The following is a 24525-nucleotide window of genomic DNA, read 5'->3' on the forward strand; positions in this document are numbered from 1 at the left end:
TAAAAACTAAAGAAGATGGACAATTTTTACAATCAAGTGCATTTGCCCTTATAGAAGCTTAATTGATGAATAAACTAGAAAGACAAAACAAGAAAAACAAGTGAGTAGCAATATTAAGTAAACTGATTTATTGTACAACTGCAAAATCTAAGTTACTCTGACAATCTTCAATGATTTTTATCTTTTCCTCTGATAACACATTGTCCTGCTTTAATTGTCCAAAAATCTCTTCCAGAGACCTGAGTCGGGCAAGAATGATGCCCTCCTGCTCTTCTAGCAGCGCCACTTGGGACTGGAGTTTAGCAATGGTTTCACAGAGATGCATCCTGTCTATGTCATGTCTGCAGTATGAATGCTCCATTTCTAAAATCTCCTCAGCTCTGTCCGATTCGTTGGAAGAAATGTCTTCCTCTTCAGTGAATTGCTGATCCTGGAAGATGGTCTGACTTGTCAAAATAGTTTGCTGTCTTGCAACGTCCTCTGGGACAATTATGGCTATGACGGATTCTTCAGCCGAGCCCAGTTGCTCTATTGTTTGTGTAATTGTAGAGAATACAAGTGATTTGTCAGAGGTTTGCGGTCTGTCAATGAAATTATTTACATGAAATCTATGTAGATTTTCAGAGACAATGTCACCCAGCAATACTAATGGTACTTCTAGAGACATCTTGGAGACAGATGATGTGTTAATAGGTATATTTTCCAGGGAGGCATGATGCAATTCGTAAGTCATTGTCTGGCAGCTTGGCATTTCATAGTCTGGTTTCCCTGTTCACAAAATGACGCTTGGTTTCCTGAAATGATAATGTAATACGTGTCAAGACTATCATGTTCAGGAGCAGCAAGACTCTAATGGGTTAAAGGGAACACAGCAGGGTGATTTGTGACACTGAACTGCAAAGAGGTCCTTACAGGACAGTGGCTTAGTGTCCAACATCACCCTACATCTCTACCGTCAGCGTCTGCCATTAAAAAACTACTTATGTTTCTGGTGGTTCAGACCTCTCAGCCCGTGTGCTCATTCAGTGAAACCCTCATAGTACAGGGAGACTTCAGCGCACTGCATTGAATCAGCTGATCAGTGGGGGTCAATCTAGTTTTGATGCTTATGACTGACACATAAGTATGAGCAATTATTTATCATTATGCAGGCTCCTTGGGACAGTTCTAAGACTATCTTTGGTTATCTGCTACTCGTTGGCTTTATTAAAGTGGCTTTAATCTGACTGTATTGTTCTTCTGAACTGCTGTTTTTAATTCTTCAAAAAGTCACAGAAAAAGGCATAAACTAAGATACAGTGACATTTGCTTCACATACACCAGTAGGGAACTGGAATGACTTTTCACAACTTTTTAGTTGTAGTAAAAATATTAGATTTTTATATACAACTTTCTATATCTCAAATGCCTGATTGTAACTTTAAGAGTGGATATCTCAGTCCTTTGAAGCATGCATACATAATATTTAATGGGAAATGACACCAGAATTGTGTTTCTAGGTACAAGGATTCAGGAGATACAGGCGTTTGAAATGTGCCCCCTTCCCAGCCTGTCAGCTGAAGGCAGAATGTAGATGGAGCTGCAGGAAAGAATTAGTTACAGCGTGCAGAAGGACGTGCACATTCCGCATTTCTAGCTGGACTTGGGGAAAGGTTGATGGAATGAAGCTGAACACATTTATAACATATTTTAGTAAACGTTTAATAAGTTTTACTACTTGTCACGAACCCCAGTCGCCGGAGTCCACACACGGGGTTCGCTTACGCCAGGAGACCACGCAAGTAAGCCCTAAGCTTCGCCCACTCACACAAAATGGCGTCCTACTCTACTCTCCTACTCTCCTAGCACACAGCAAACACACTCAGCTCATTTCTCATGTCAGGGAAACCAAAGGCATCCGAATCCCAGACACTACACACACACACAGCCCAGGGGGCGCACAACCACACTATGTACCCCCCTACCACTTACGTGCCTATGAAACGCTACTGCACAGGGCCACTCTACACCCCGAAAGTCACCCGTTCCATACCACTTATCACAGCTGCCACCACTCGTGGTTACGGCTTACAAGAAGCCCACACCAGGACCGCACACATACACCCAGAAACGCACTCATCTAGATGCAGTACAGTTCACCTGGACACACACTGCCTATAGCTACTGCTCACTTACAGACACACACTGCCTATAGCTACTACCAGCACACGGACACTCACTGCCTATAGCTACTGTTAGCACAAAGATATTCACACGGTAACGCGGCTTAGTGGTAATTCCCCTCTCCAGAGGCACAATGCATAACGGTTACAAAAAGGGTAAAATAACAGACATACATAACAGCAAACAGTAAAATAAAAGAAAAGACAGACCGCTTACTAATTGGATTGGCGTAGAGATCCGCGGTGGAGAAAACCGATGAAAATTTTGGAAGTCAAGCTTGAATGCATTCCCCGTGTACAACACCCATTCAATGGTGGCATGGTGCTTTTAACTAAACACTCGATCCACCCCCTTGGTCATGTCATATGGGTGTGGCTACACCTGAATCAACCCGGAAAGTTAAGGACATATTCCTAATTTATGTTATATCTTTTCACATGGGTCTCCTGAGAAAAAGATATACCCACCACATTTCCTAGCATGAATTCACAAATCTAACAGTACCAAACACCATAATAAAATGTTGGCCCAATGGCCTAATAGTCATTTTCTTGACTCCCTTCCTCTAAAATGCTTTGGGTTTGACAACCCAGGATTACAAGAGGATTCTGATCCAGGTCCTTTGACCAGAAATTGAAATATTTGCTTTATGACCAAGTTTTCTTTGAAGTATAATTTTTCATGTTCTTAAGGAGTCATTTTAAGACACATAAAAAACCATGCGGCCCTTGGAGACACCAAGTCTATCAGTTCACAGGAAATCAATTAACATTTCTAAGGGACAGAGGAAACCAGTTACCAATTCTTTTGATAAGGGGAGGGGGGGGGGGGAGAGAACAAAGGGAATCACAGAGGGGGGGGATCTGTTGCCCTTAATTACGTTATTTTATAGGGCAAAGGTGACTCTCCTATCATAAGAAGGGAACTCATAACCCATAATTTATGACACTACTTATTCACCCCTTCCAGCCTAGGCCCTTTTACATTTTTGCATTTTCATTTTTCACTCCCCACCAAAATCTAAAACTTTTTTATTTTTCCATGTACAGAGCTCTGTGATGGCTTGTTTTCTGCATAACAAATTGCACTTTATAGTGACAGTATTTAATATTCCATGCTGTGTTCTGCGAAGCGGGAAAAATTCCAAATGAAGTGAAATCGGTGAAAAAAAAAAAAAAGTATTTGCACCGTTTTCTTGTGGGCTTGGATTTTATGGCTTTCACAGTGCGGCACAATTGACATGTCTGCTTTATTCTTGGGGTCGGTACAATCACAGGGATATCAAATTTGTATAGGTTTTATAATGTTTTCATACATTTACAATAATTAAAACCTCCTGTACAGAGGTCGCACTAACATATTCCTAGAAGGGTAATATTACTCCTCTTACTATTTTTGAGGAGTATTTTTAGCCGGGAAGGAGTATGAAATTTTCAGTAATACAAGTATATAACTCATGGCTGTATATAATGTTGATAGACGCTATTTATATAATCATGTGTCAGTATCTTCTGTGTTTAAATAGCAAATTGAGGCAGTTATAGTGATGTTACATCATGCATTGCCCAGACTGGAGCCGACGCCACCAACCCCCCAACCACAGTCGCCGAAACCTCCCACCACCACACTGCGGCCCGCCGAGACCTCCCACCACCACACTGCGGCCCGCCGAGACCTCCCACCACCACACTGCGGCGCGCCGAGACCTCCCACCACCACACTGTGGCCCGCCGAGACCTCCCACCACCACACTGCGGCCCGCCGAGACCTCCCACCACCACACTGCGGCCCGCCGAGACCTCCCACCACCACACTGCGGCCCGCCGAGACCTCCCACCACCACACTGCGGCCCGCCGAGACCTCCCACCACCACACTGTGGCCCGCCGAGACCTCCCACCACCACACTGCGGCCCGCCGAGACCTCCCACCACCACACTGTGGCCCGCCGAGACCTCCCACCACCACACTGTGGCTAACGCCGCTGACACCAAACGTCCAAACTGCGGCTAACGCACAATGTATCCCTCTCCCCATGTGACCAGACTGTGGCAGCCGCCGCCGAGCTCCAGTGGCCAGACTGCAACTAACACTGCAAATCCATGATAGTTGCTTTGTAAAATGCTTTTTTTTTTAAAAAGAAATTTTGGTTTATTTTTTTGGTGTCTGTTAGGGGGAGGCGTTTTTTATTAATTGAATTTGCGTCTGTAATTTTTTACGTATTTTTACCGTTTACGCAGTCCTGTTTCACATACACCTCATGCCACCTCAGCACCCGCCATACACGCAGTCCCACGTAACATATACCTCATGCCACCTCAGCACCAGACATGCAGTCCCACGTAACATACACCTGCCACCTCAGCACCCGCCAGACACGCAGTCCCACGTAACATATACCTCATGCCACCTCAGCACCAGACATGCAGTCCCACGTAACACACACCTGCCACCTCAGCACCCGCCAAACACGCAGTCCTACGTAACATAAACCTCATGCCACCTCAGCACCCGCCAGACACGCAGTCCTACGTAACATACACCTAATGCCACCTCAGCACCTGTCAGACATGCAGTCCTATGTAACATACAGGTCTTCCCTGACCTTATCACATCCACTCCTATCAAGCCCCCTCACCTCCATACACTTGTATGCACACAGTACCCGAACATGTTCTACTTGCAGGCAGCCATTACAGCTCTACTTCCTGTGAGAAGACTGTGTAGTAATCCACGCCCCTTCCCTGGAGGCTCCGCCCCCTCCCCACATCACGGCTACTCGGAGCAGCTCCATTCTACAGACTACCAGCGCTGTAGTGTGTGCTGAGCAGTGCCGGCCCGTGCGCTGCCATTGTCATGTCCTGCACACCATTGCTGTGCGCTCCGGCCCTCTCAGCCCACACACTACAGGGGATAATTGCCAAGCGTACTTTTACGCTTGGCAATTATTCTGGGGAGTAATGGTGCCTCATCATGCGTCTATGACGCTTGGTGAGGCGTTAATGCGATCTCTGCTCCTGTATACATTTTTTATTTTTCCATATACACAGCAATTGAAAATCCAGGTTATATTTCTGCCCTAGATGAACAGAGAGGTATTTACATAAAAAAGGACATTTACCTAAAATGAAAGATGACTGGGAAACAGAGGAGGTAAAAGTGAAAGGATCCCATGTATCTTTATCATAAATTGTTGTTATGCCCCCAGGCTTTCTAAACTTTATTATAGATGTGATATCTTTTCACTAAGCTCCTCTGAGTCACTGCTGTGTGAGATCTAAGTATCGCTACAATCCTGGAACATAAATGCATATTTCACAGTCCCGCTGCTACTTACAACACTTAAAATTATGATCACACAGCTCTCCAGGGTCAGTACCTAACGCCAGTTCGCACGAGTGTTCTGGCTTCTGTTTTTTAAAAAAAACAGCTTGGGGGGCGTGGCTTGGACTCTGGACAGGATGGCCGCACACTAACGGAGCTCCGCAGCCCCGGTGCCTAATTAAGCTCAAAGGAGGGGAACTATCCTGGCCCCAAAGGCAAAAAAGACCCCCAGAAGGGGAGCAAAGCACCCAAGACCCCGAGACACCGGGCGGACAAGCGAAACGCCGCTCACTCGCTTCTTCCTGAGGTCCGCAGCTACGACCGGAGCGGGCCCACGTGCAGCCGGGAGACCTGACAAATCAAAAGGTGACTCACCGCAATCTCCTAAAGCGCCAGCTATGGCCCCGATACCAGCAGCGGGGAGACGAGGATCCGCGGCGACTTCCGCGGCGCCGCCGGCACATGCGGGCTGCAAAGGCTCGGCTGGCCCGTCACAGGCCGCGCCAAGCCGCCATCTTAACCCTCAGCATAAAGGACAGCGCGGCTCCCCTACAGCGCAGCAGCGCCAAAACGAAGCGGCGCAGCAGCGCCTAAACATAGCGGCGCATCAGCGCCAGAATACAACGGCGCAGCAGCGCCATAATAAAGTGGCCCCAACACCAGACACAGCCCAGGAAGCCCCACAGCACAAACCTGGGGGGGTGAAGCCCCCTCAGTCAGAGGCTATCACCGCACCCCAGATACAGCCCCAGGAGACTGAACCAGGCTCTGGCCAGGAAGATGGAGGACTGGGGGAACACTCTAGGGATCTTCCTCTACGATCCCCCCAACTGCCGAGAGAATTTGTCCCGGGCACCCCGTATATCCCCAGGTCAGGAGAACAAGAAGAGGAGCTGGGTGCTACCCCCACCCTCACCCGATATGCAGCACCTTCCCCAGAGTGGGCGTCATCACCTGAGCACTATGACACAGAAATGAGGCCATCAGTCCCGGCACCGTACTGGCATGCCCATCTCCAGAATTTGCCTACTAAAGAGGACTTTAAATCGCTGATAACTGAAGTTAAAGAGGCGTTCAAGTCTGAAATTTCAGAGGTACGGCGTGATATTCAGTGCATGACGCAGAAAATTGATGAGCTGGAAACTGCACAGGCAGACTCAAGGCGTCAGATCTCACATACGCAACATACTTTACACTCCCAATCTGTCGCACTACAAGACATGGCCAGGCACTTGGAAGATCTTGATAACAGAGGAAGACGCAACAACATTAAAGTGAGGGGCATGCCAGAGGTGGAGGGCAAGGAGGATATAAGCACTACACTGCAAGCACTCTTCTCAACATTACTAGGAGAACCGGAAACGCAGGTGAAGCTTGACAGAGCTCATAGAGCCTTGAGGCCTAAAACACTGGGAGGAAACCCACGGGATGTCATCTGTTGTGTGCACGACTTTGGACTGAAGGAGCGCATTATGTCTGCCGCGAGGAAAAATAAGAACTTCAATTTCAATGGAGATGCCATACAGCTTTACCAAGATCTCTCTGGAATTACACTCCAGAAGAGGCGGGTTCTACGGCCGTTGTTGGACATTTTACGTGAGAACGGCATCTCTTACCGCTGGAACTTCCCATTTGCCCTGTCGGCCACCAAAGATGGAATTACAGCCACGCTTACTGTGATTGAGGAGCTTCAGGAATTTTGTGGCATCTGGAACATTCCGACTCCACGACTTGACGACTGGGGGGCTCCCCCCCACCAGTTACGCCAGCAGCAATATAAGAGCCAGCCGCAACAAAAGAGACGAAGATCACGAGCCAGAGCTCCATCCCAGGACTCTTATGATTAAAGAAGAACGCCTGCTAGACATATATCCTTTACAGTTTAATAGGGGTCTTATGCCTGTTTATGTTTGCTTATGTTCAGGATACCCTTTCCCCCCTCAGAACCTTTAGTTAGTAATATGCATAAAAGGCACCGGGGTTACTACCCGGATTTTCTAGATAGTTTGTGATAAATCAAAGTATTCCAGCTAGTATAGTATTGTACTGGCAGAGAAGAATCTCTTCCTCCCCTTTCCAGGGTTACAATACCACGTTTTCCCCACTAGGTGGGTCTTTTCTGGATCCTGCTCCCTAACTCCAGATTGGGGATTATTTGGGGGGCGGTGAATCCAGACCAGCCGACTATACTCCCCTACTTCAGGGGCAGACCGGCTGGGTAGGCCTGCACCAGGGTCAGGAGATCTCCTCTCCCTGGTTATAGACTTGAGAAGTCATTCTTGTTTTCTTGTTATTTTCTTACTTGGATTCTTATCTGTTTTGATTGTCTGTCTTGTTGTATACAAGTTTTGTCCCCCCCCTTATCACATCCCTTACCCTTCTTCCCTAGTGTTTCCGACATCTTAGGTGTACACACATCGGCACCCCCCCTCACGCCTGCACTGAAGCCTGGGGGGAGAACCCACATATAGCTCCTCCCACCCCCTCCCTCCCTAGGACAAGGCGCATAACACGCAGGAGCAAACCACGGGTCTGGCACAGAGGTACACACTAATCAGGTAATCATGGTCCGGCTCCTAACGCTAAATGTAAAAGGGCTCAACTCAGCTCGCAAGCGAAGACTCACGCTTAATGAGCTGAAGAGGAGTAGAGCAGATGTGGTATTTTTGCAGGAAACGCATTACGACGTGACAGGGAACTTTAACTTTGCTAAGCATCTTTACCCGGTCTCCTATATGGCGTCCACAGAGAACAAAAAGGCGGGAGTGGCAATCCTGTTCTCAACATCGTGCCCTATAGTGCCTGAGACAGTGACTTTGGACCCCAAGGGCCGCTTTATCATCATCCAGGGCAAATTGTTCGGCTCGCCCGTACTCCTGTGCAACATATATGCTCCCAACACATCCCAGGTTCGATTCATTACTAAAGTTCTGAATAAGTTAGCTAAACTCCCACCAGCCCCCCTATTGATAGGAGGGGACTTTAATGTCATTTTTTCAGAAACTATGGACCGCCTAGCAATTGATCCCAACCCCACCACTAGATCACAGAACACCATCTCAGCCGCATTTCGTAGAGTTATCAGGAGGTTTGCCTTGTATGACTTGTGGAGGGTGGGCAACCCAGGTGACCGCTCATTTACCTTTTACTCACCCCCACACGGCACCCATACTCGTATAGATTATTGGTTTGGAGATATACAATTCTTACGAATGATGCACACTGCAGAGGTGGGGGACATATCATGGTCAGATCATGCGCCAGTCCTCCTGCAGCTTAGAGAGGGCCTCACTACAACGAGGGTATGTCACTGGCGCCTGAATGAATCTCTCCTTAAGAAGCCCTTGATCAGAGATGAGTTAAATGGGGCCTTGCGGGAGTATTTTCAGTTTAACGAGAGGTCGATTCCCTCCATTCCGGTGATGTGGGAAGCTCATAAAGCGGTCTTCCGAGGCCACTGCATTGAGCAGGGGACCAGGTTGAAAAAGAATAGGGCCCATTTAGAGAAAGAGCTAAGAAAAGAAATCGATAAGCAGGAGGCAGCCTTGTTGGCCAAAGCAACAAGGCGAAGGCTTAAACAGCTAATTGAGGTTAGGGAACAGTTGCGTGAGGTTCAGACCCAGGAGGTAGAGAAACTGCTGGTGTTTACTAAACAACGGTACTATGAGCAGGCAAATAAACATCATTCACTCCTGGCGAAGCAACTGAGGGAGAGAAGAGATCACCAAATTCCCCATATTATACGAGATTCTGGGGGCAACTTTTTGCATGACCCGAGGGCGATTGCCTCTCGTTTTCAAGAATTTTACGCCAAACTGTACTCCTTACCAAACACCCTGCCATTGGACGAGGGCAGTAGGAAAAAGTTGCTAGTAGATTTCTTGAACTCTTGCTCCCTTCCGGGTCTCCCCTTGGAGGCTATTGAGGCACTTGGCTCAGAATTAGCATCGGAGGAGATAGAGGAAGTGATTAAAGGAATGCCCAACGGGAAATCCCCGGGTCCGGATGGACTCACGTATCTCTATTATCAGACCTTCTCCCCTGTGTTGTTGCCGCATATGACAAAAGTGTTTAATGCGTTCTTACAAGGCGAGCCCATGCCTACAACGTTTACTCACTCCTATATCACCCTTATCCCTAAGCCGGGTAAAGATGCGACTGACTGTGCTAATTACAGGCCGATTGCACTTCTGAACGCTGATTTGAAAATATTCACAAAATTGCTGGCCAATCGCCTGATCCAGTGGATCCCCCAGGTTATCCATAAAGACCAAGTGGGCTTTGTGCCGGGGCGTCAGGGTGGCGACAACACGAGGAGAACAATTGATCTTATTGATATAGTCAACAAACAAAATGACCAGGCCCTGATTCTTAGTCTAGACGCTGAGAAGGCGTTTGATCGCCTCAGCTGGCCCTTCATGTTTCAAGTGCTAGAACATATTGGAATAAAAGGCCCCTTTCTCCAGGCTTTGAGGGGGTTGTACTCAAACCCTACTGCAGAAATTAAGCTTCCGCACGCATCCTCCCCACCTCTGCAGATAAGGAATGGTACTCGTCAGGGTTGCCCACTCTCTCCTCTTTTATTCATACTTTGCATTGAACCCCTGGCCTCCACTATCCGACAAGACCCTAATATTCATGGTATTATGGTCAGAGATAGGGAATTCAAATTGTCCTTATTTGCAGATGACATCCTGCTCACTTTAACTCAACCCCTAATCTCTCTGCCTAACCTACAAGCGCGGTTACAGCAGTATGGTCGTCTATCTGGTTACAAAGTAAATACCTCAAAGACAGAAGCATTACCCCTTAACCTTACCCAACCACTGGTTGACCAATTGCAGGCAACATTCCGATATAATTGGAAAGTTGAAGCTATTAAGTACCTGGGGATACTCCTGACCCCCTCCTATAACACACTTTATGGACAGAACTTCCCTGATAGTTTCAGAGAAATAAGGACTCTGCTGGACAACTGGAATAGTCTTCCCCTTTCCCTTTTTGGCAGGATAGCAGCGGTAAAAATGACCATCTTACCTAAGCTGCTTTACCTCTTTGAAACCCTGCCGGTGCCGGTTCCGTTGGGAGCCCTACGATCCCTGCAAGCCTCAATTTTACATTTTATTTGGGCCAAAAAGAGACACAGAGTATCCAAGTCTGTGCTAATATCCCATAAATCCAAGGGCGGATTATCGGTGCCGGACCTCACCAGATACTACTGGGCAACACACCTGCGACGAATTCCAGCGTGGTCCACCTTGCCGGCATACTCCAAATGGATGGAGATTGAGAAACTATGGATGGCTCCTTTCCACCCCAACTCTTACCTGTGGCCTGAGGAGGCGCCTACATTGCCTGAACCCCAATTGGGTCCCATCTCATTCACGATCAAATTGTGGAGGACCTGTGTGACCAGGTTTCCGCTGGTATCCCAATGCTCTCCTATGCAGTCTTTCCTACACACCCCTCTAATGCAACAGGCTGGAATTGGGCAGGAAATTAAGCCATGGCACGAGAAGGGATTGTTTAGGTTCGCAGACATAGTAGACTACAGAGATAGGAAGATTTTACCGTTCCCTGCCTTGCAGGATAAATTCCATCTTCCACACACAGCCAACTTCTACTACATTCGTATTAGACACCTCCTGCAATCCCTAAGCAATACTGAGATGGTCTCGGTGCCCACTGCGTTTGAGCACATTTGCAAAACCGCTACCCACACCTCTGGTCTTATATCAGACATCTATATGATACTATTACACCCAAGATCAGATGACCCCATAGCACATCCATACATGGCCAAGTGGGAAAGTATAGTGGGGGGTCCAATATCCCAAGATACGTGGCGGATGATTTGGAATAGAGCAGCTAAAACCTCTCTGTGCGCTACACATAAGGAGAATCAGTACAAGCTGATGTTGCAGTGGTATCATACCCCATCCTTGTTGCACAGATTATTTCCAGACACGCCGGATACCTGCTGGCGATGTGGTTCGCCCGGGGGAACTCTTCAACACATCTTCTGGACGTGCCCATTGGTGCAGCCGTTCTGGCAGGAGGTTGAGACTCTCCTCCGGGAGGTTGTTGCAGTGGACATTCCACTCTCCCCACTATATTATTTACTAAACGTCTCCCCCCAGCCCATGGCTAAGACGGCCACAAAATTGAGCCTGCACATACTAACAGCTGCAAGATGCTTGATAGCGCAGTTTTGGAAAAGACAGGCCCCCCCCTCCCGAATGGACCTGTTTGCTAGGATAAGGGAGACTCGAAGTATGGAATACTTGACTGCCTCCCTGAACAATCGTCTCCCATTGTTCGACAAAACCTGGGAACGCTGGGATCGATACTGGATAGAAGAGCGGACAGGAGGAGGAGAATGAAATGGTCACCCCTATTGTTTCTACCCGGATGTTAATTGTTGTCGTGGTGAGTCAGTCTGAATGTCTTTTGTCAGTTTCCCCCCCAACTTTTCTGGACCTACTGGGCATGAGGCTTCAGAGGTCCTTGGTAATTGGTTTATCATTAGGATAATATTACACTGTTAAATTTTGCACCCCATTATGTTAATAGAGAATCTGAGCTGTCATTATCATTGGGGACAATGCTTGGGTTTTTGTTTTTTTTTTTTTTTTGTTTGTTTGTACCATTATTGAAAAATTTTAATGTGAAATACGTGCAAATTATTTGTTATACTGTTTTGAAAATGAAAATAAAAATACAATTATTTAAAAAAAAAAAAAACAGCTTGTAATTTACCGCCTAAGTGACCAAGCTCATTTGCGCCTTGAAGACCAAGACCTATTTTTCAAAACCAGCGTGTGTCACTTTATCCGGCTAGAATTTTAAAAGGCTTTGACTTACTAAAATGTTTTTGAGTTTGTTTTTTCTGTGACATTTTGTACTTTAAGTTAGGCGCTTTTTGTTTTTGGATGGGAAAACATACTAGGAGATAAAAGCCAAGTTGGATGCAATCTATGACCACAGTTACATATTGGTTCAACTAATTTAAACGTGGGCGAAGTCCATTTTTGATGAGGCCAGGACGCCCGGCAGACGTGGTTACCAAGGAAATCATTCAAAAAGTCCACAACATAATACTCGTTGATTGACGAATGAAAGTGCACGAAGCAGAGGCCGTGTGTACAACCGAGAAGGCAATTAATATTTTACATGATAAGTTGGCGATGAAAAAATTGTTGACCCGATGGGTGCCGTGATTGCGAGCGGATACGGCTGTTAACTTCGAAGCAGAGTTTGGAGGTTTTTAAGCGAGATCCAAAGGAGTTTTTGCATCGAGTTGTCACCGTTGATGAAACCTAGATTCATCATCATACACCAGAAACTAAGCAACAATCAAAACAATGGATTGATCCCATTGAATCTGCTCCAAAGAAGGCGAAGACGGTCCCATCTGGCGGAAAGGTCATGGGATGTGATCGGCGTCATCCTCATGGATTTTTTAGAAAAAAGAACAATCACTGGACAATACTACAGTGAGTTATTGGACCGCTTCGACAAAAAAATTGAAGGAGACATGGCCGCATTTGGCTGCGACAACTCCGGATGAATGTCTTGGTGCTTTATCGTGTTGAAACAGCACCTTCTTTTTCGCCAAACTGCATGAATTGCGTTATGAATTGCTGCCGCACCCCACGTATTCACCCGACCTGGCTCCCTGCAACTAATTCTTGTTCCCTAACATGAAGAAATGGCTCGCGGGAAAAAATTTAGCTCATACTTATTGAATTGCCCTCTAATTTATTAAAAAAAAGGTGAATTTGGTAAACATTTGAAAAAATTAGCTATTTTCAAATTTCAAAATGTTCTGTTTTTCAAACTGATAGTTATTAACTAACTTGGGTTGTAAGACCAACATTTACCATATCTCAGCTTTGTGTTGGCATCATTTTATAAGCGTCCTTTTGTTTTATTACGGTGCTAGAAACATCACAAATTGAACAGCATTCTCTCAAATATTTGAGAAAATTTTAGAATAAAGTATTTTAAGGACCATTTCATTCTATAGGGGTTTTTGGAAGTTCTGTTAATAGAAACCCCCCACATATCACCCTGTTCTATTAACTTCACCCCTCAAACTATTCAAAACAGCAGGTAGAAAGCTTGTTAACCCTTTATGTATTTTACAGAAATTCTAACAAAATGAAGGTTTGATTTGGACTTAATAAAATTTATCATTAACACATTCATTTAGCCACAAAATGTACCCACATAAACTGAATAAAAGTAGAAAATGCATCTAATATGTTGGGTAGTTTTAGGACACCCCATATGTGGATGTAACCAGCTGTAATGGCGAAATGCGGAAGGGAAGGAGCACCATCGGGCAGGATAGTTTTCAGGTGCCATGACATGTTTGTAGGGCCCCTTACAGCACGTTCAAACACAGAATTTTGGTTGCGTTTTGAAACGCAATCCAAAGGCTTTACCTGCGATCACATGTTGAGGCAAGATTGCTTTTCCTTCGGGTTCAATTTCCAAACACAACCAAAATGCCATGTGTGAACGTGGCCCCGGGTACCAAAAATCTTTAGAAGGTTTAGAATTTGTAAACTTTTTATCATGTGGTATAGGGGACATTTTAACCCTTTGCTACTGATTTTACTTTCTGTTTATCGCTCCCGACATTCAAAAATAAATAACTTTTTTTATTTTTCAGTGTACAGACCTGTGTGAGGGCTTATTTTCTGCACAACAAATTGTACTTGCTAGTAAGTGTATTTTATATTTCACAACGTGTACTGGGAAGTGGAAATATAACTCAAAATGCGGTAATACTGACAAGAACCCGCATTTGCGCCATGTTCTTGTGGGCTCTGTTTTTACATCTTTCACTGTACATTCCAAATGGCATCTCTAATATATTCTTTGGTTTGGTATGATCTCAGGGATATTATTTTATCATAGGTTTTATAAGGTGTTAATAGGTTTTTACCAAAAATGAAAAATTTTTGCAGAAAAAAAAAATTATTATCTTTACCATATTCTGACTCCAAAACTTTTTCATACTTGGGAATAAGGAGTTAGCTAAGGTGTAGTTTTTTCCGGGACAAGCTGACGTTTTTATTGCTGCCATTTTCGGGACTCTGTGACGTTTAGATAACTTTTTATTACATTTTTTATGTATCGCGAAAGGGCACAAAAGTGGCGATTCGACCATCTCAGTGCATTTTACCATTACGGGGGTCACCGCTGGGAATAACCATTTCTACATTTTTACAGACTGAAAAACGATACCTAATATGTTGTGTTTTTTTTTAAAATTTTTCCACGGTTCTTATTATTTATTGTTTTATATGTGTTAGTTTTTTTACAATACTATCATATGAACTAGTGATCATGTGATCACTAGTTCATACAAATGCCCGCAATACCCACGTATTGCAGTACATTAGAAGTATGCATCTGCGGTACGTAAATCATGCGGTCAATCTTGTTACGGGTCTTCCGTTTGGATACAAACGGAAACCATTGCAATCAAAGGTGAAAAAAACATCTGCTATTCATACGTTTTTAAACAGAAACTGAAAATAAGCCAAAACACAGATAATAATAGTACTGGGCATCACATAACAGGCTTAAAATACTGGAGCATAAAACTAATAATATTGGAGACCCCAGAATAGACAATAATACTAGGAGACCCCAAGAGCATAAATCTAACAATACTGGAGAATGTGGGAGATGCATGTGGCTGCACTTTATGTACATGCTCAGGAGTGAAGCTCCTCTGCTATAGATTACAGGAATGAGGCACTGGGAAGGACTGCATTTATCTCAAGCACTGCTAGAGGAACCAGGACCAGAAAATCCGCAGCCCTGCCTGTGGGGGTACTCAGACCTCACTTTTGTCCCTGGAGACACATGTGGGTACTCCGCTCTCGCTTTTGTCCATGGACACATACAGGGGGAAACTCCGCTGTCACTTATGTCCCTCTTCTCTCAAGTCTGTCCCTGGACACATACTCCATTGATGCTCACGGCACTGTACACATAAGGGTCTCTGTTGTCACACATAGTAGTTGTTACATATACACAAGTCCAGCTACCTGTGCACACAGGGGACTCCGGGCGCAGCACGAGGCGAGCACAGGGTAACATACCAGGGGGCAGTGCGCCTGCTCTTCCGCATCCGGACCGGAGCCAGCACTCACCTGGCACGAGCCGTCAGCAGAAGCAGGTGCGGAGCTGCCATCTTTGATAAGGGCACAGAAACTACATACCAAAATATTAACGTTTTATTTCAACAATCCGGCCACAGCTGCCCGGTCTATGCGGCTTGCATAATAATAGCACTGCGCGCAGTTTACTACATTAGCCGCTCTGATTCCGGAAAAGAGGGCGGGCACTTAGCTGTACACGCCTGCCCCTTATCACACCTTCTGCAATACTCACACCACTAACCCTCAGCGCGCCACGCCCACCCTTCTTCCCGCGCTAATGACGTGTAAGCCGTACACTCTCAGAGGAAGTGACGCCTGGATGCTCTGTAAAACAACAGCCTTCCACGTGCGCTTAAAGTCACGTGAAATTATCTGACCAATGGCGAAGCGTGTCGTGTAGCAGAGCGGCTGGAGGCAGCGGGGGCGGGGCCGGAGTGTCAGTGCTGATAAGTCAGTGTAGCTGAGGTCCTTGCTTCAGGTTGTCGTCGGAGGCTGGTAAGTGAATGTGTGTACGTGGGGTGGTTGAGGAGAGCCTGTACTTGGCAGGAAGCTCTCTGGGTGATCTCCTGGGTCAGGCCTGGTCCCTCCTGCTATTGGCAGTTATTGTACCGGTCTGGGCTGGGAGGTGACAGTAGTGTCTGTTACTACCTCTGATCACTAGTCCTAGTAATGAGGATTCCCAAGTTAGGTAATGTTAGTCTGCAGAGGAAGCCTGTGGTGGCCACACGTCCTTCCCCTTTATGTTACTACTATAGAGGTGATCATCTGTCTGGTTTCCTGTGCACCTGCCAGAGGTTAAGTGCTTTTTCCATGGGGTAGGGTATCTCCTTGTGGGCAGTGCTGCCCTGGTACTGAGGATCCAGCTTCTGCCCTCAGAGATGAGGCTTTATAGTTATCATTGTACTAATATGAAGATCCTTCCTGACCAAAAGGTGCAGATTCTAACAGTTAAACTTTCTTTATATTAATATGTATTGTCCAAGTAATGTACACATTGACTCTCCATAGCCTGTACTGATGAAGGGTTTATTGTAAATGGAAACTGTCAGTATGTGTGCACTGTCCTCTCTGAGTGCAAATAGACCTCAAACTGTTGTCAAGGTCAGCTGTGAGGGCAAGTTTTTCATTCCTTCGCACTGTACCGGGTTGTGCTATGTCTGTATGAAGTTGACCTTTGTGAATTCTGATTTTTCTTCCACTACTGGTGTGCAGCCTGCTGTAATGGTTTATTTGTACACGGGGTTTTGTAGGACTTGTGAAGAGATGAGCTGGACATCAGGCCCCTTTCACATGATTGTATTGATGCCTCTGTTTTCATATGGTACTACATGACCACATAAAATATAATGGGCAATATGGATATGTATTTAAATGGCAGTATTGCTATCCGTACTGTGAGCAAGACCATATATATCCTACTTTATTTCTGTTGGGTGCACTTCATAAAAGCCTATGTGTTTCATATTGTTGTGCATATGTATTCTATTATATATCTAGTATGCAGGGTTTTTGGGGGTTGAACAAGCTGGGGACATCCACCAACCCACTGCATATAGAACAGACACTGATATAAGTGCACATATTATTAAATATAATGTATACTCAGCATGTGAATACATGACTGAAGAAAAGTGTGTGTGTGTGTGTGTGTGTGAAAAGGGCCTTAATCCAATAAGGTGTTGGGCAGTACTTAAAGGGATATGTGGGGAAGTCCAATCGTTGCCTCTGGCAGTCGATTGGTATTGTGGTGCAGCTCTCTAAGATTGTCTGTATGGTGTAATAAATTATCAGATGATTATAATCCATTTATTTTGGGTATAACATACAAAGGGTTAAATGAAATTAAGCAGTGTCAGCTTTGCATTGTGTAAATAGTTTGTATTTTATTCTTCCATGTTCTTCAGCTGTTTGTGCTGAGCCATATCTTTGCATCTAAGTACAGTGATTGTTAGTGGGATTCCTATGTGTCATAATGCTGTTTACTTGTGTCACCCTTTTATAGGGAAGACGAAGGCTGCTAAACTTCATGTCTTAGACTTGCATCAGCCAGAATGAGGGACACAACTGTGAACAGTGTTGAATAACATTGCCATTATGTCTACACGTACAGCAATCTGTGTCTGTTTTTCCTCCAGACATGTTCATACTAGACCTTGTACTGCCTAATGGCTTACAATAGATCTGATGCAATCCTATTTACACCTTCTAACCCTTGCTATGTGTTTGTCTTCCAGGAACTTCAGCGATGGCTTCAGCTCAATCTGTCCTCACTTTTGCAGTTTGTATATTATTGATATCTGAAGTTATATTGGCTACAAAGACTTATTATGACATCTTGGGGGTTCCAAAAAACGCCTCTGAGCGTCAGATTAAGAAAGCTTTCCATAAGCTTGCTATGAAGTATCATCCAGATAAGAATAAAAGTCCTGACGCTGAAGCGAAGTTCAGGGAGATAGCTGAAGGTATGGACATGTAATATCAGGAGACATTCTTTGGTTTTAGATCTTTCAATCCTTTACCTTCCTGCACAGGTGCCTGTTGCATGTTATGTTTGAGTGGAAATCTAGTGAATTGTATCCATTATGAGTTTCTACTTTATGGGTTACCACACTTTCCTAGAAAGCTATGACAGCCAGTCATGGTTTTTGCCACACTGATAGGTACATGTTATGGAAACTACACAGGTTATGTCACTTCCATAGTTGCGCCAGAAACCTGGTATCCAGGACAATAATGTCCATCTATATTCTGTGAGGATCAGTATTACAAAGAAATAGAACTTGGAGCAGTGCATACAAATCCAGTTGTGCTCAATTGACTAATGTCCCATAGGACAAATTCATGATCTTAACCGACCTTCACCAACTGTGGTCATGTACCTTGACTATAGACTTTGATAGTCTGGAGGGGGCATGACCCTTCACCACCCCTGTGCATCCTTAGGTAATTGCAGACTTCAAGGTTTTGTTGTATGTGATCGTCTTAGCCTTGTATTGCACATACTCAGAATAATTCTGCATATACTGTGTGTAGCTTGGCTGCTGTTGTTGCACTTGCAAAATGAATATGATATAACGTTTTATAACTCTCATTTCATTCCAGCATATGAGACCCTGTCGGATGACAATAAACGGAAGGAATATGACCAGTTTGGCCATGATGCTTTTACAACTGGAGGACGCGGCAGTAATGAAAAGCATTTCCATCAACATTTTAACCTCGACGACCTGTTCAAAGACTTTGACTTTTTTGGAGAGAGCCAGAACACTAGATCAAAGAGACACTTTGACCATGCCCATTTTAGGAACCAGCATGATCCATCTAGCAGGCACAGGCGCCAATTTGATGACTTTGGGTTTGGGGGAAGTCTATTTAATGACATGTTTGACGATATGGAAAAGATGTTTACTTTTGGTAGTTTTGGAAATGCACAAAGGCCCAATGTAAGAACAGATGGACGTTTCCATGGATCAAGCAAGCACTGTAGAACTGTCACTCAGCGACGAGGGAACATGGTCACAACCTATACAGATTGTTCAGGACAATAACAGCCCTCAAAATGGCTGTTCTCAGAGCCTATGAACTGTACAGATTAAAGCTTTACTGTTAGAATGTATAAGTGCTACAAGGAGCGTACAGCAAATAGCAGGAAAGCCGCTGCCATATGCATAGTGGCTAATGGGCCATTGTGTCTTATAACGTGATAGGGTGCTATTGAATTTCATTGTCATAACAGTAACTTATTCTAGGTTTTGTGTGTAAGACTGCTAACCTGGTATATATCCTTCTCTTTTGCCTATAGATGTAACAGTACACTATGCATGGCAAGCCCTGATAGTTTCCCTATAACATACACTGAATACTGTGGTTACCACATTCTACTTTTGGCTTTAAACTGTTTTCCAATGAATTACTAATATTGTTTCCCTCGCACTTTTCCCACTTTGCTTGGCTTCCAAAGCATTGCAGACAACTTAATCTGTATTTGCATTGCTTGTGATGTATTTAATCCTGTCAGTATAGTAATAACTTGATGGCTCTTGCATAAGGTCCCTGTACAGGTTCTAGTTAACATTTTGACAGAGCAAACAATGACCACAGCAATTTCCTTTTTCCTCAGTCTTTTATAGAACTGAATCGAATCCTATAAAGCTTCATTTTGGACTAATGTGGCATTGTGGGCCATTGTTTTGGCTCTGTCTTACTAAGGCTAGAAGTGCACAACTGTAGTCTGAATCACAGACCAACCAGTGGTGAGGTTGGGACTTGGTGCATCATAGTGATATGTGATCCATGAAGTCCCTTCTCTGGAACAGCAGCAAGATACTGTAATCATGATTACAGCAGGGCAAAAGGGGCTCCTTGCATCTTATCGCATAATGATGCTTTGAGTCGCATCCTACACTATGGTATGTCTGTGAAATCCAGTCAGTTCAAGGCCCATGACCTTCTACCCGAAAGCCTGCCTATGGTCTGCTTTTATAAGCAGCTCTCCAGTCCTTCATCTTCCTACTCCAGGAGTGGAACTAGCTTCCATCATTATACAAGCAATACATTGTCTTGCCAGATGCAGCCGTGGAACACTTAATATGTGCAATATTTTTATGGTTCCCAATTTGTGTAGTTTAATTTTTATTTTGTGTGCAAAGTTATCAGATGTTCTATTTTTGTTGTGTTTTCAATATTACTGCACTTTCCTCGGCATATTCCATATGACTATTAATCCTATGGATATTAATAAATGCCTCTTGTCTTAACTCATGTAATATGAGTGAAAATAAATAATGGAATATACTGAATTCTTTTCTTTAATGACAAAGAAATATCAATCAATAAATCTAAAGCCTTAGATAATTGAAAAGGTGACATTTACATTTATGTGCATGATCTTAAAGTTTTAACTTCTTTGACCCACATGTAGATTTGAGGATATGTAGCATAAATAAAAGGCAGCTGGGATGCTGTCCCTCCTGTACAGCCTTCATCTGTGTGTGAACAGACTCATGTGCTGGACCAAGCATGGTGCTGTGGACAAGAGTCCTTGCTTCAAAGCGATATTCTGTTGCACTGTGATCCATCCATGGGTTCTGACCAGCACATGGGTCTGTTACTATGGACCGAGCTGGTTTGTGAAGGTAGCTAAAATCTTGAGATACTCCAGTCACTATGCCCACAGTATCTAAACTTTTTTTTTTTTTTTTTTCCCCCTCCCACGTTTGTTCCTTTTGGTTGCTTTTGTGGAATGAGTCCCCCCCCCCCCCCCCTATATTTGAGATGCAAATCTGGATTACTGTCACTGATCAGACCACAACCATGACATCACAGCATAGAAAGTTTTTATTGATTTTGGCACCATTTTCTCCCCACAAAACTATCAAAGTACAGACAGTGTTGTGGTGTAGAATATAGTATATACAGTGGGGTGGAGAACTGGCAATGATGGGATGTTATGATTGCTTTGTACCAGAAAACTGTCAGGTAAGGCTTCATAAATTTTCCTTTGTATTTCTGCAGTGTCTCGTATGCTTGTAAAAGTATACTTTAACATTCAAAGCTCATTTGTGCGGTCCTTGCTAAAAGTGCTTCACTGTCTGGTATGCTACAGAAAGAGGTGCTGCAGGCCACTCACTGATCTGTTGTACTATCCTTCTACTCTAACGCTGCCGAGGGATATACAGCACTAAAAGAAATGTTAAAGTCTTTATGAAAGCGGATCATTGAGTTTTGAGCATAAATCTGGTTGCTGCAGCCTTATAAACAGTACAAATATTTGGGACTTCGTCACCTGTAGTATGTCATAACACCACAAAGGAGGAAACAAAAACCAAAATGTAGAGTGCATAAAATAACGCTTTATTAGATCAAATACAAATCCATTTAAAAAGGACGACATACACAGAAAAGCTCCACCAATGGTCAAAATAGCCACATATACATAACAAATAGATCAAAGTCTATAGAATGTATAGTCCTCAGAACAAGTCAAGGTATTTGCTTACAACCAAGTTCTGCACACTGCCCAGAGGACAAGAGATGTATATACAGACCAAATAGGGCTTACAAAAGGTAGACAGGCACCTGATGTTACCAGAATAATTATCAACATGGTGTTGGCAATGGAGACCTCTTGGATGCTTTCGCTGCTCTTTCCATTAGATGCAGAGAGGAAAGAGGATACAAGAGGAAAGAAAGAGCTGACACTCACCGCTGTTGAAGTAAAATCAGTCTTTTATTTCATATCGCTTTAAAAACTTCGCTACAGGAGAGAGGAATAAAGCAGGAGCCCTCAAGAGGCGACGGCCCGTTTCGCGCAACAAGCGCTTAATCCGGCCTCCTGCATTGTTTTCTAAGCATCGTGACCTGTGTGAGCTAGAGCACCCCCGCAAACAGTTTATTTCCAGATCCTCATTGTCTGGACTGATTGATTTCAAGTTAATGCTCCAAAAAATCTGCTGTGGGATGTTTTGTTAGCGCTGTGCACCTCTGTTTTCTTCCTTTTGTGCATTATCGAGAGACTATGGTTTAATCTCATTTTCATTGACTTTATAGTATAAGTCACTACTTTTGGGGTTAACATTTCCCTATGCATAAAGAGATAAGAGGCAATTCAATACCAAGGGATAAAAATATGCAGTCCCCTCGCTAAACTTGTAAAGGTTAATTTTTCTCCCCTCATAAGCCATCTATATGTGGAACGAACTAAAATTGGAAAAGAAAAAAAATTCCTGGATGGGTAGAATTATAATGTATAAAATGCTAATAGTCCCTAAGACAGTGGTTCTCAACCTTTCTAATGCTGTGACCCCGCAATACAGTTCCTTATGTTGCGGTGACCCCAAAACATGTACAAGACTATAACGACTATAATACTGCCCCATATGTACGAGACTATAACTACTATAATACTGCCCCCAATGTACAAGAATATAACTACTATAATACTGCCCCCTATGTACAAGACTATAACTACTATAATACTGCCCCCTATGTACAGGAATATAACTACTATAATACTGCCCCCAATGTACAAGAATATAACTACTATAATACTGCCCCTATGTACAAGAATATAACTACTATAATACTGCCCCCAATGTACAAGAATATAATTACTATAATAGTGCCCCCTATGTACAAGAATATAACTACTATAATAATGCCCCCTATGTACAAGGATATATCTACTATAATACTGCCCCCTATGTACTAGAATATAACTACTATAATACTGACCCCTATGTACAAGAATATAACTACTAGAATACTGCCCCCTATGCACAGGAATATAACTACTATAATACTGCCCCCTATGTACAAGGATATATCTACTATAATACTGCCCCTATGTACAAGGATATATCTACTATAATACTGCCCCCCTATGTACAGGAATATAACTACTATAATACTGCCCCATATGTACAAGAATATAACTACTATAATACTGCCCCCTTTGTACAAGAATATAACTACTATAATACTGCCCCCTATGTACAAGGATATATCTACTATAATACTGCCCCCTATGTACAAGAATATAACTACTATAATACTGCCCCCTATGTACAAGGATATATCTACTATAATACTGCCCCCCTATGTACAAGAATATAACTACTAGAATACTGCCCCCTATGTACAAGGATATATCTACTATAATACTGCCCCTATGTACAAGGATATATCTACTATAATACTGCCCCCCTATGTACAGGAATATAACTACTATAATACTGCCCCATATGTACAAGAATATAACTACTATAATACTGCCCCCTTTGTACAAGAATATAACTACTATAATACTGCCCCCTATGTACAAGGATATATCTACTATAATACTGCCCCCTATGTACAAGAATATAACTACTATAATACTGCCCCCTATGTACAAGAATATAACTACTATAATACTGCCCCCTATGTACAAGGATATATCTACTATAATACTGCCCCCCTATGTACAAGAATATAACTACTAGAATACTGCCCCCTATGTACAAGAATATAACTACTAGAATACTGCCCCCTATGTACAAGGATATATCTACTATAATACTGCCCCCCTATGTACAAGAATATAACTACTAGAATACTGCCCCCTATGTACAAGAATATAACTACTAGAATACTGACCCCTATGTACAAGAATATAACTACTAGAATACTGACCCCTATGTACAAGGATATATCTACTATAATACTGCCCCCTATGTACAAGGATATATCTACTATAATACTGCCCCCTATGCACAAGAATATAACTACTAGAATACTGATCCCTATGTACAAGAATATAACTACTAGAATACTGCCCCTATGTACAAGAATATAACTACTATAATACTGCCCCATATGTACAAGAATATAACTACTATAATACTGCCCCCTATGTACAAGGATATATCTACTATAATACTGCCCCCTATGTACTAGAATATAACTACTATAATACTGCCCCCTATGTACAAGAATATAACTACTATAATACTGACCCCTATGTACAAGAATATAACTACTATAATACTGCCCCCTATGCACAGGAATATAACTACTATAATACTGCCCCCTATGTACAAGGATATATCTACTATAATACTGCCCCCTATGTACAAGAATATAACTACTAGAATACTGCCCCCTATGTACAAGAATATAACTACTAGAATACTGCCCCCTATGCACAGGAATATAACTACTATAATACTGCCCCCTATGTACAAGGATATATCTACTATAATACTGCCCCCTATGTACAAGGATATATCTACTATAATACTGCCCCTATGTACAGGAATATAACTACTATAATACTGCCCCTATGCACAGGAATATAACTACTATAATACTGCCCC

At 43.5% G+C, this 24525-nt stretch overlaps 2 protein-coding genes across 7 annotated transcripts; one reads left to right on the forward strand and one right to left on the reverse strand.

Annotated features, from left to right (window-relative positions):
- Positions 1 to 108: 108 nt before the first annotated feature.
- On the reverse strand, positions 109 to 16001 carry THAP5 (THAP domain containing 5). Of its 6 annotated transcripts, none has more exons than XM_072146879.1 (2): positions 15903 to 16001; positions 109 to 794 (listed from the first exon to the last, which is right to left on the reverse strand). In XM_072146879.1, the coding sequence occupies exon 2, from the start codon at positions 749 to 751 to the stop codon at positions 128 to 130; it is 624 nt and encodes a 207-aa protein (XP_072002980.1). In that variant the 5' UTR covers positions 752 to 794; positions 15903 to 16001; the 3' UTR covers positions 109 to 127. The 6 variants fall into 6 exon arrangements, with proteins under 6 accessions (XP_072002980.1, XP_072002983.1, XP_072002982.1 ...); XM_072146882.1 differs by having other exon boundaries at positions 15912 to 15962; XM_072146881.1 differs by lacking the exon at positions 15903 to 16001 and adding an exon at positions 15731 to 15874.
- Positions 16002 to 16011: 10 nt separating this feature from the next.
- DNAJB9 (DnaJ heat shock protein family (Hsp40) member B9) lies at positions 16012 to 20464 on the forward strand. Its single transcript, XM_072146875.1, has 3 exons — positions 16012 to 16165; positions 17905 to 18132; positions 18773 to 20464. Exons 2-3 carry the CDS (start codon positions 17916 to 17918, stop codon positions 19216 to 19218), a joined length of 663 nt encoding a protein of 220 aa, XP_072002976.1. The 5' UTR covers positions 16012 to 16165; positions 17905 to 17915; the 3' UTR covers positions 19219 to 20464.
- The last annotated feature ends 4061 nt before the right edge of the window (positions 20465 to 24525 follow it).

This window comes from Engystomops pustulosus, chromosome 4 (assembly GCF_040894005.1).
Source record: "Engystomops pustulosus chromosome 4, aEngPut4.maternal, whole genome shotgun sequence".
In the NCBI taxonomy this organism is placed as follows: domain Eukaryota; kingdom Metazoa; phylum Chordata; class Amphibia; order Anura; family Leptodactylidae; genus Engystomops; species Engystomops pustulosus.

What these genes read in the sequence shown, in the direction of transcription:
- THAP5 (XM_072146879.1), bottom strand. Translation starts at nt 751, where the DNA reads ATGCCAAGCTGCCAGACAATGACTTACGAATTGCATCATGCCTCCCTG.
- DNAJB9 (XM_072146875.1), top strand. Translation starts at nt 17,916, where the DNA reads ATGGCTTCAGCTCAATCTGTCCTCACTTTTGCAGTTTGTATATTATTG. An exon ending in GTTCAGGGAGATAGCTGAAG is followed by an intron (nt 18,133 to 18,772) that starts GTATGGACATGT and finishes ATTTCATTCCAG; the next exon opens with CATATGAGACCCTGTCGGAT.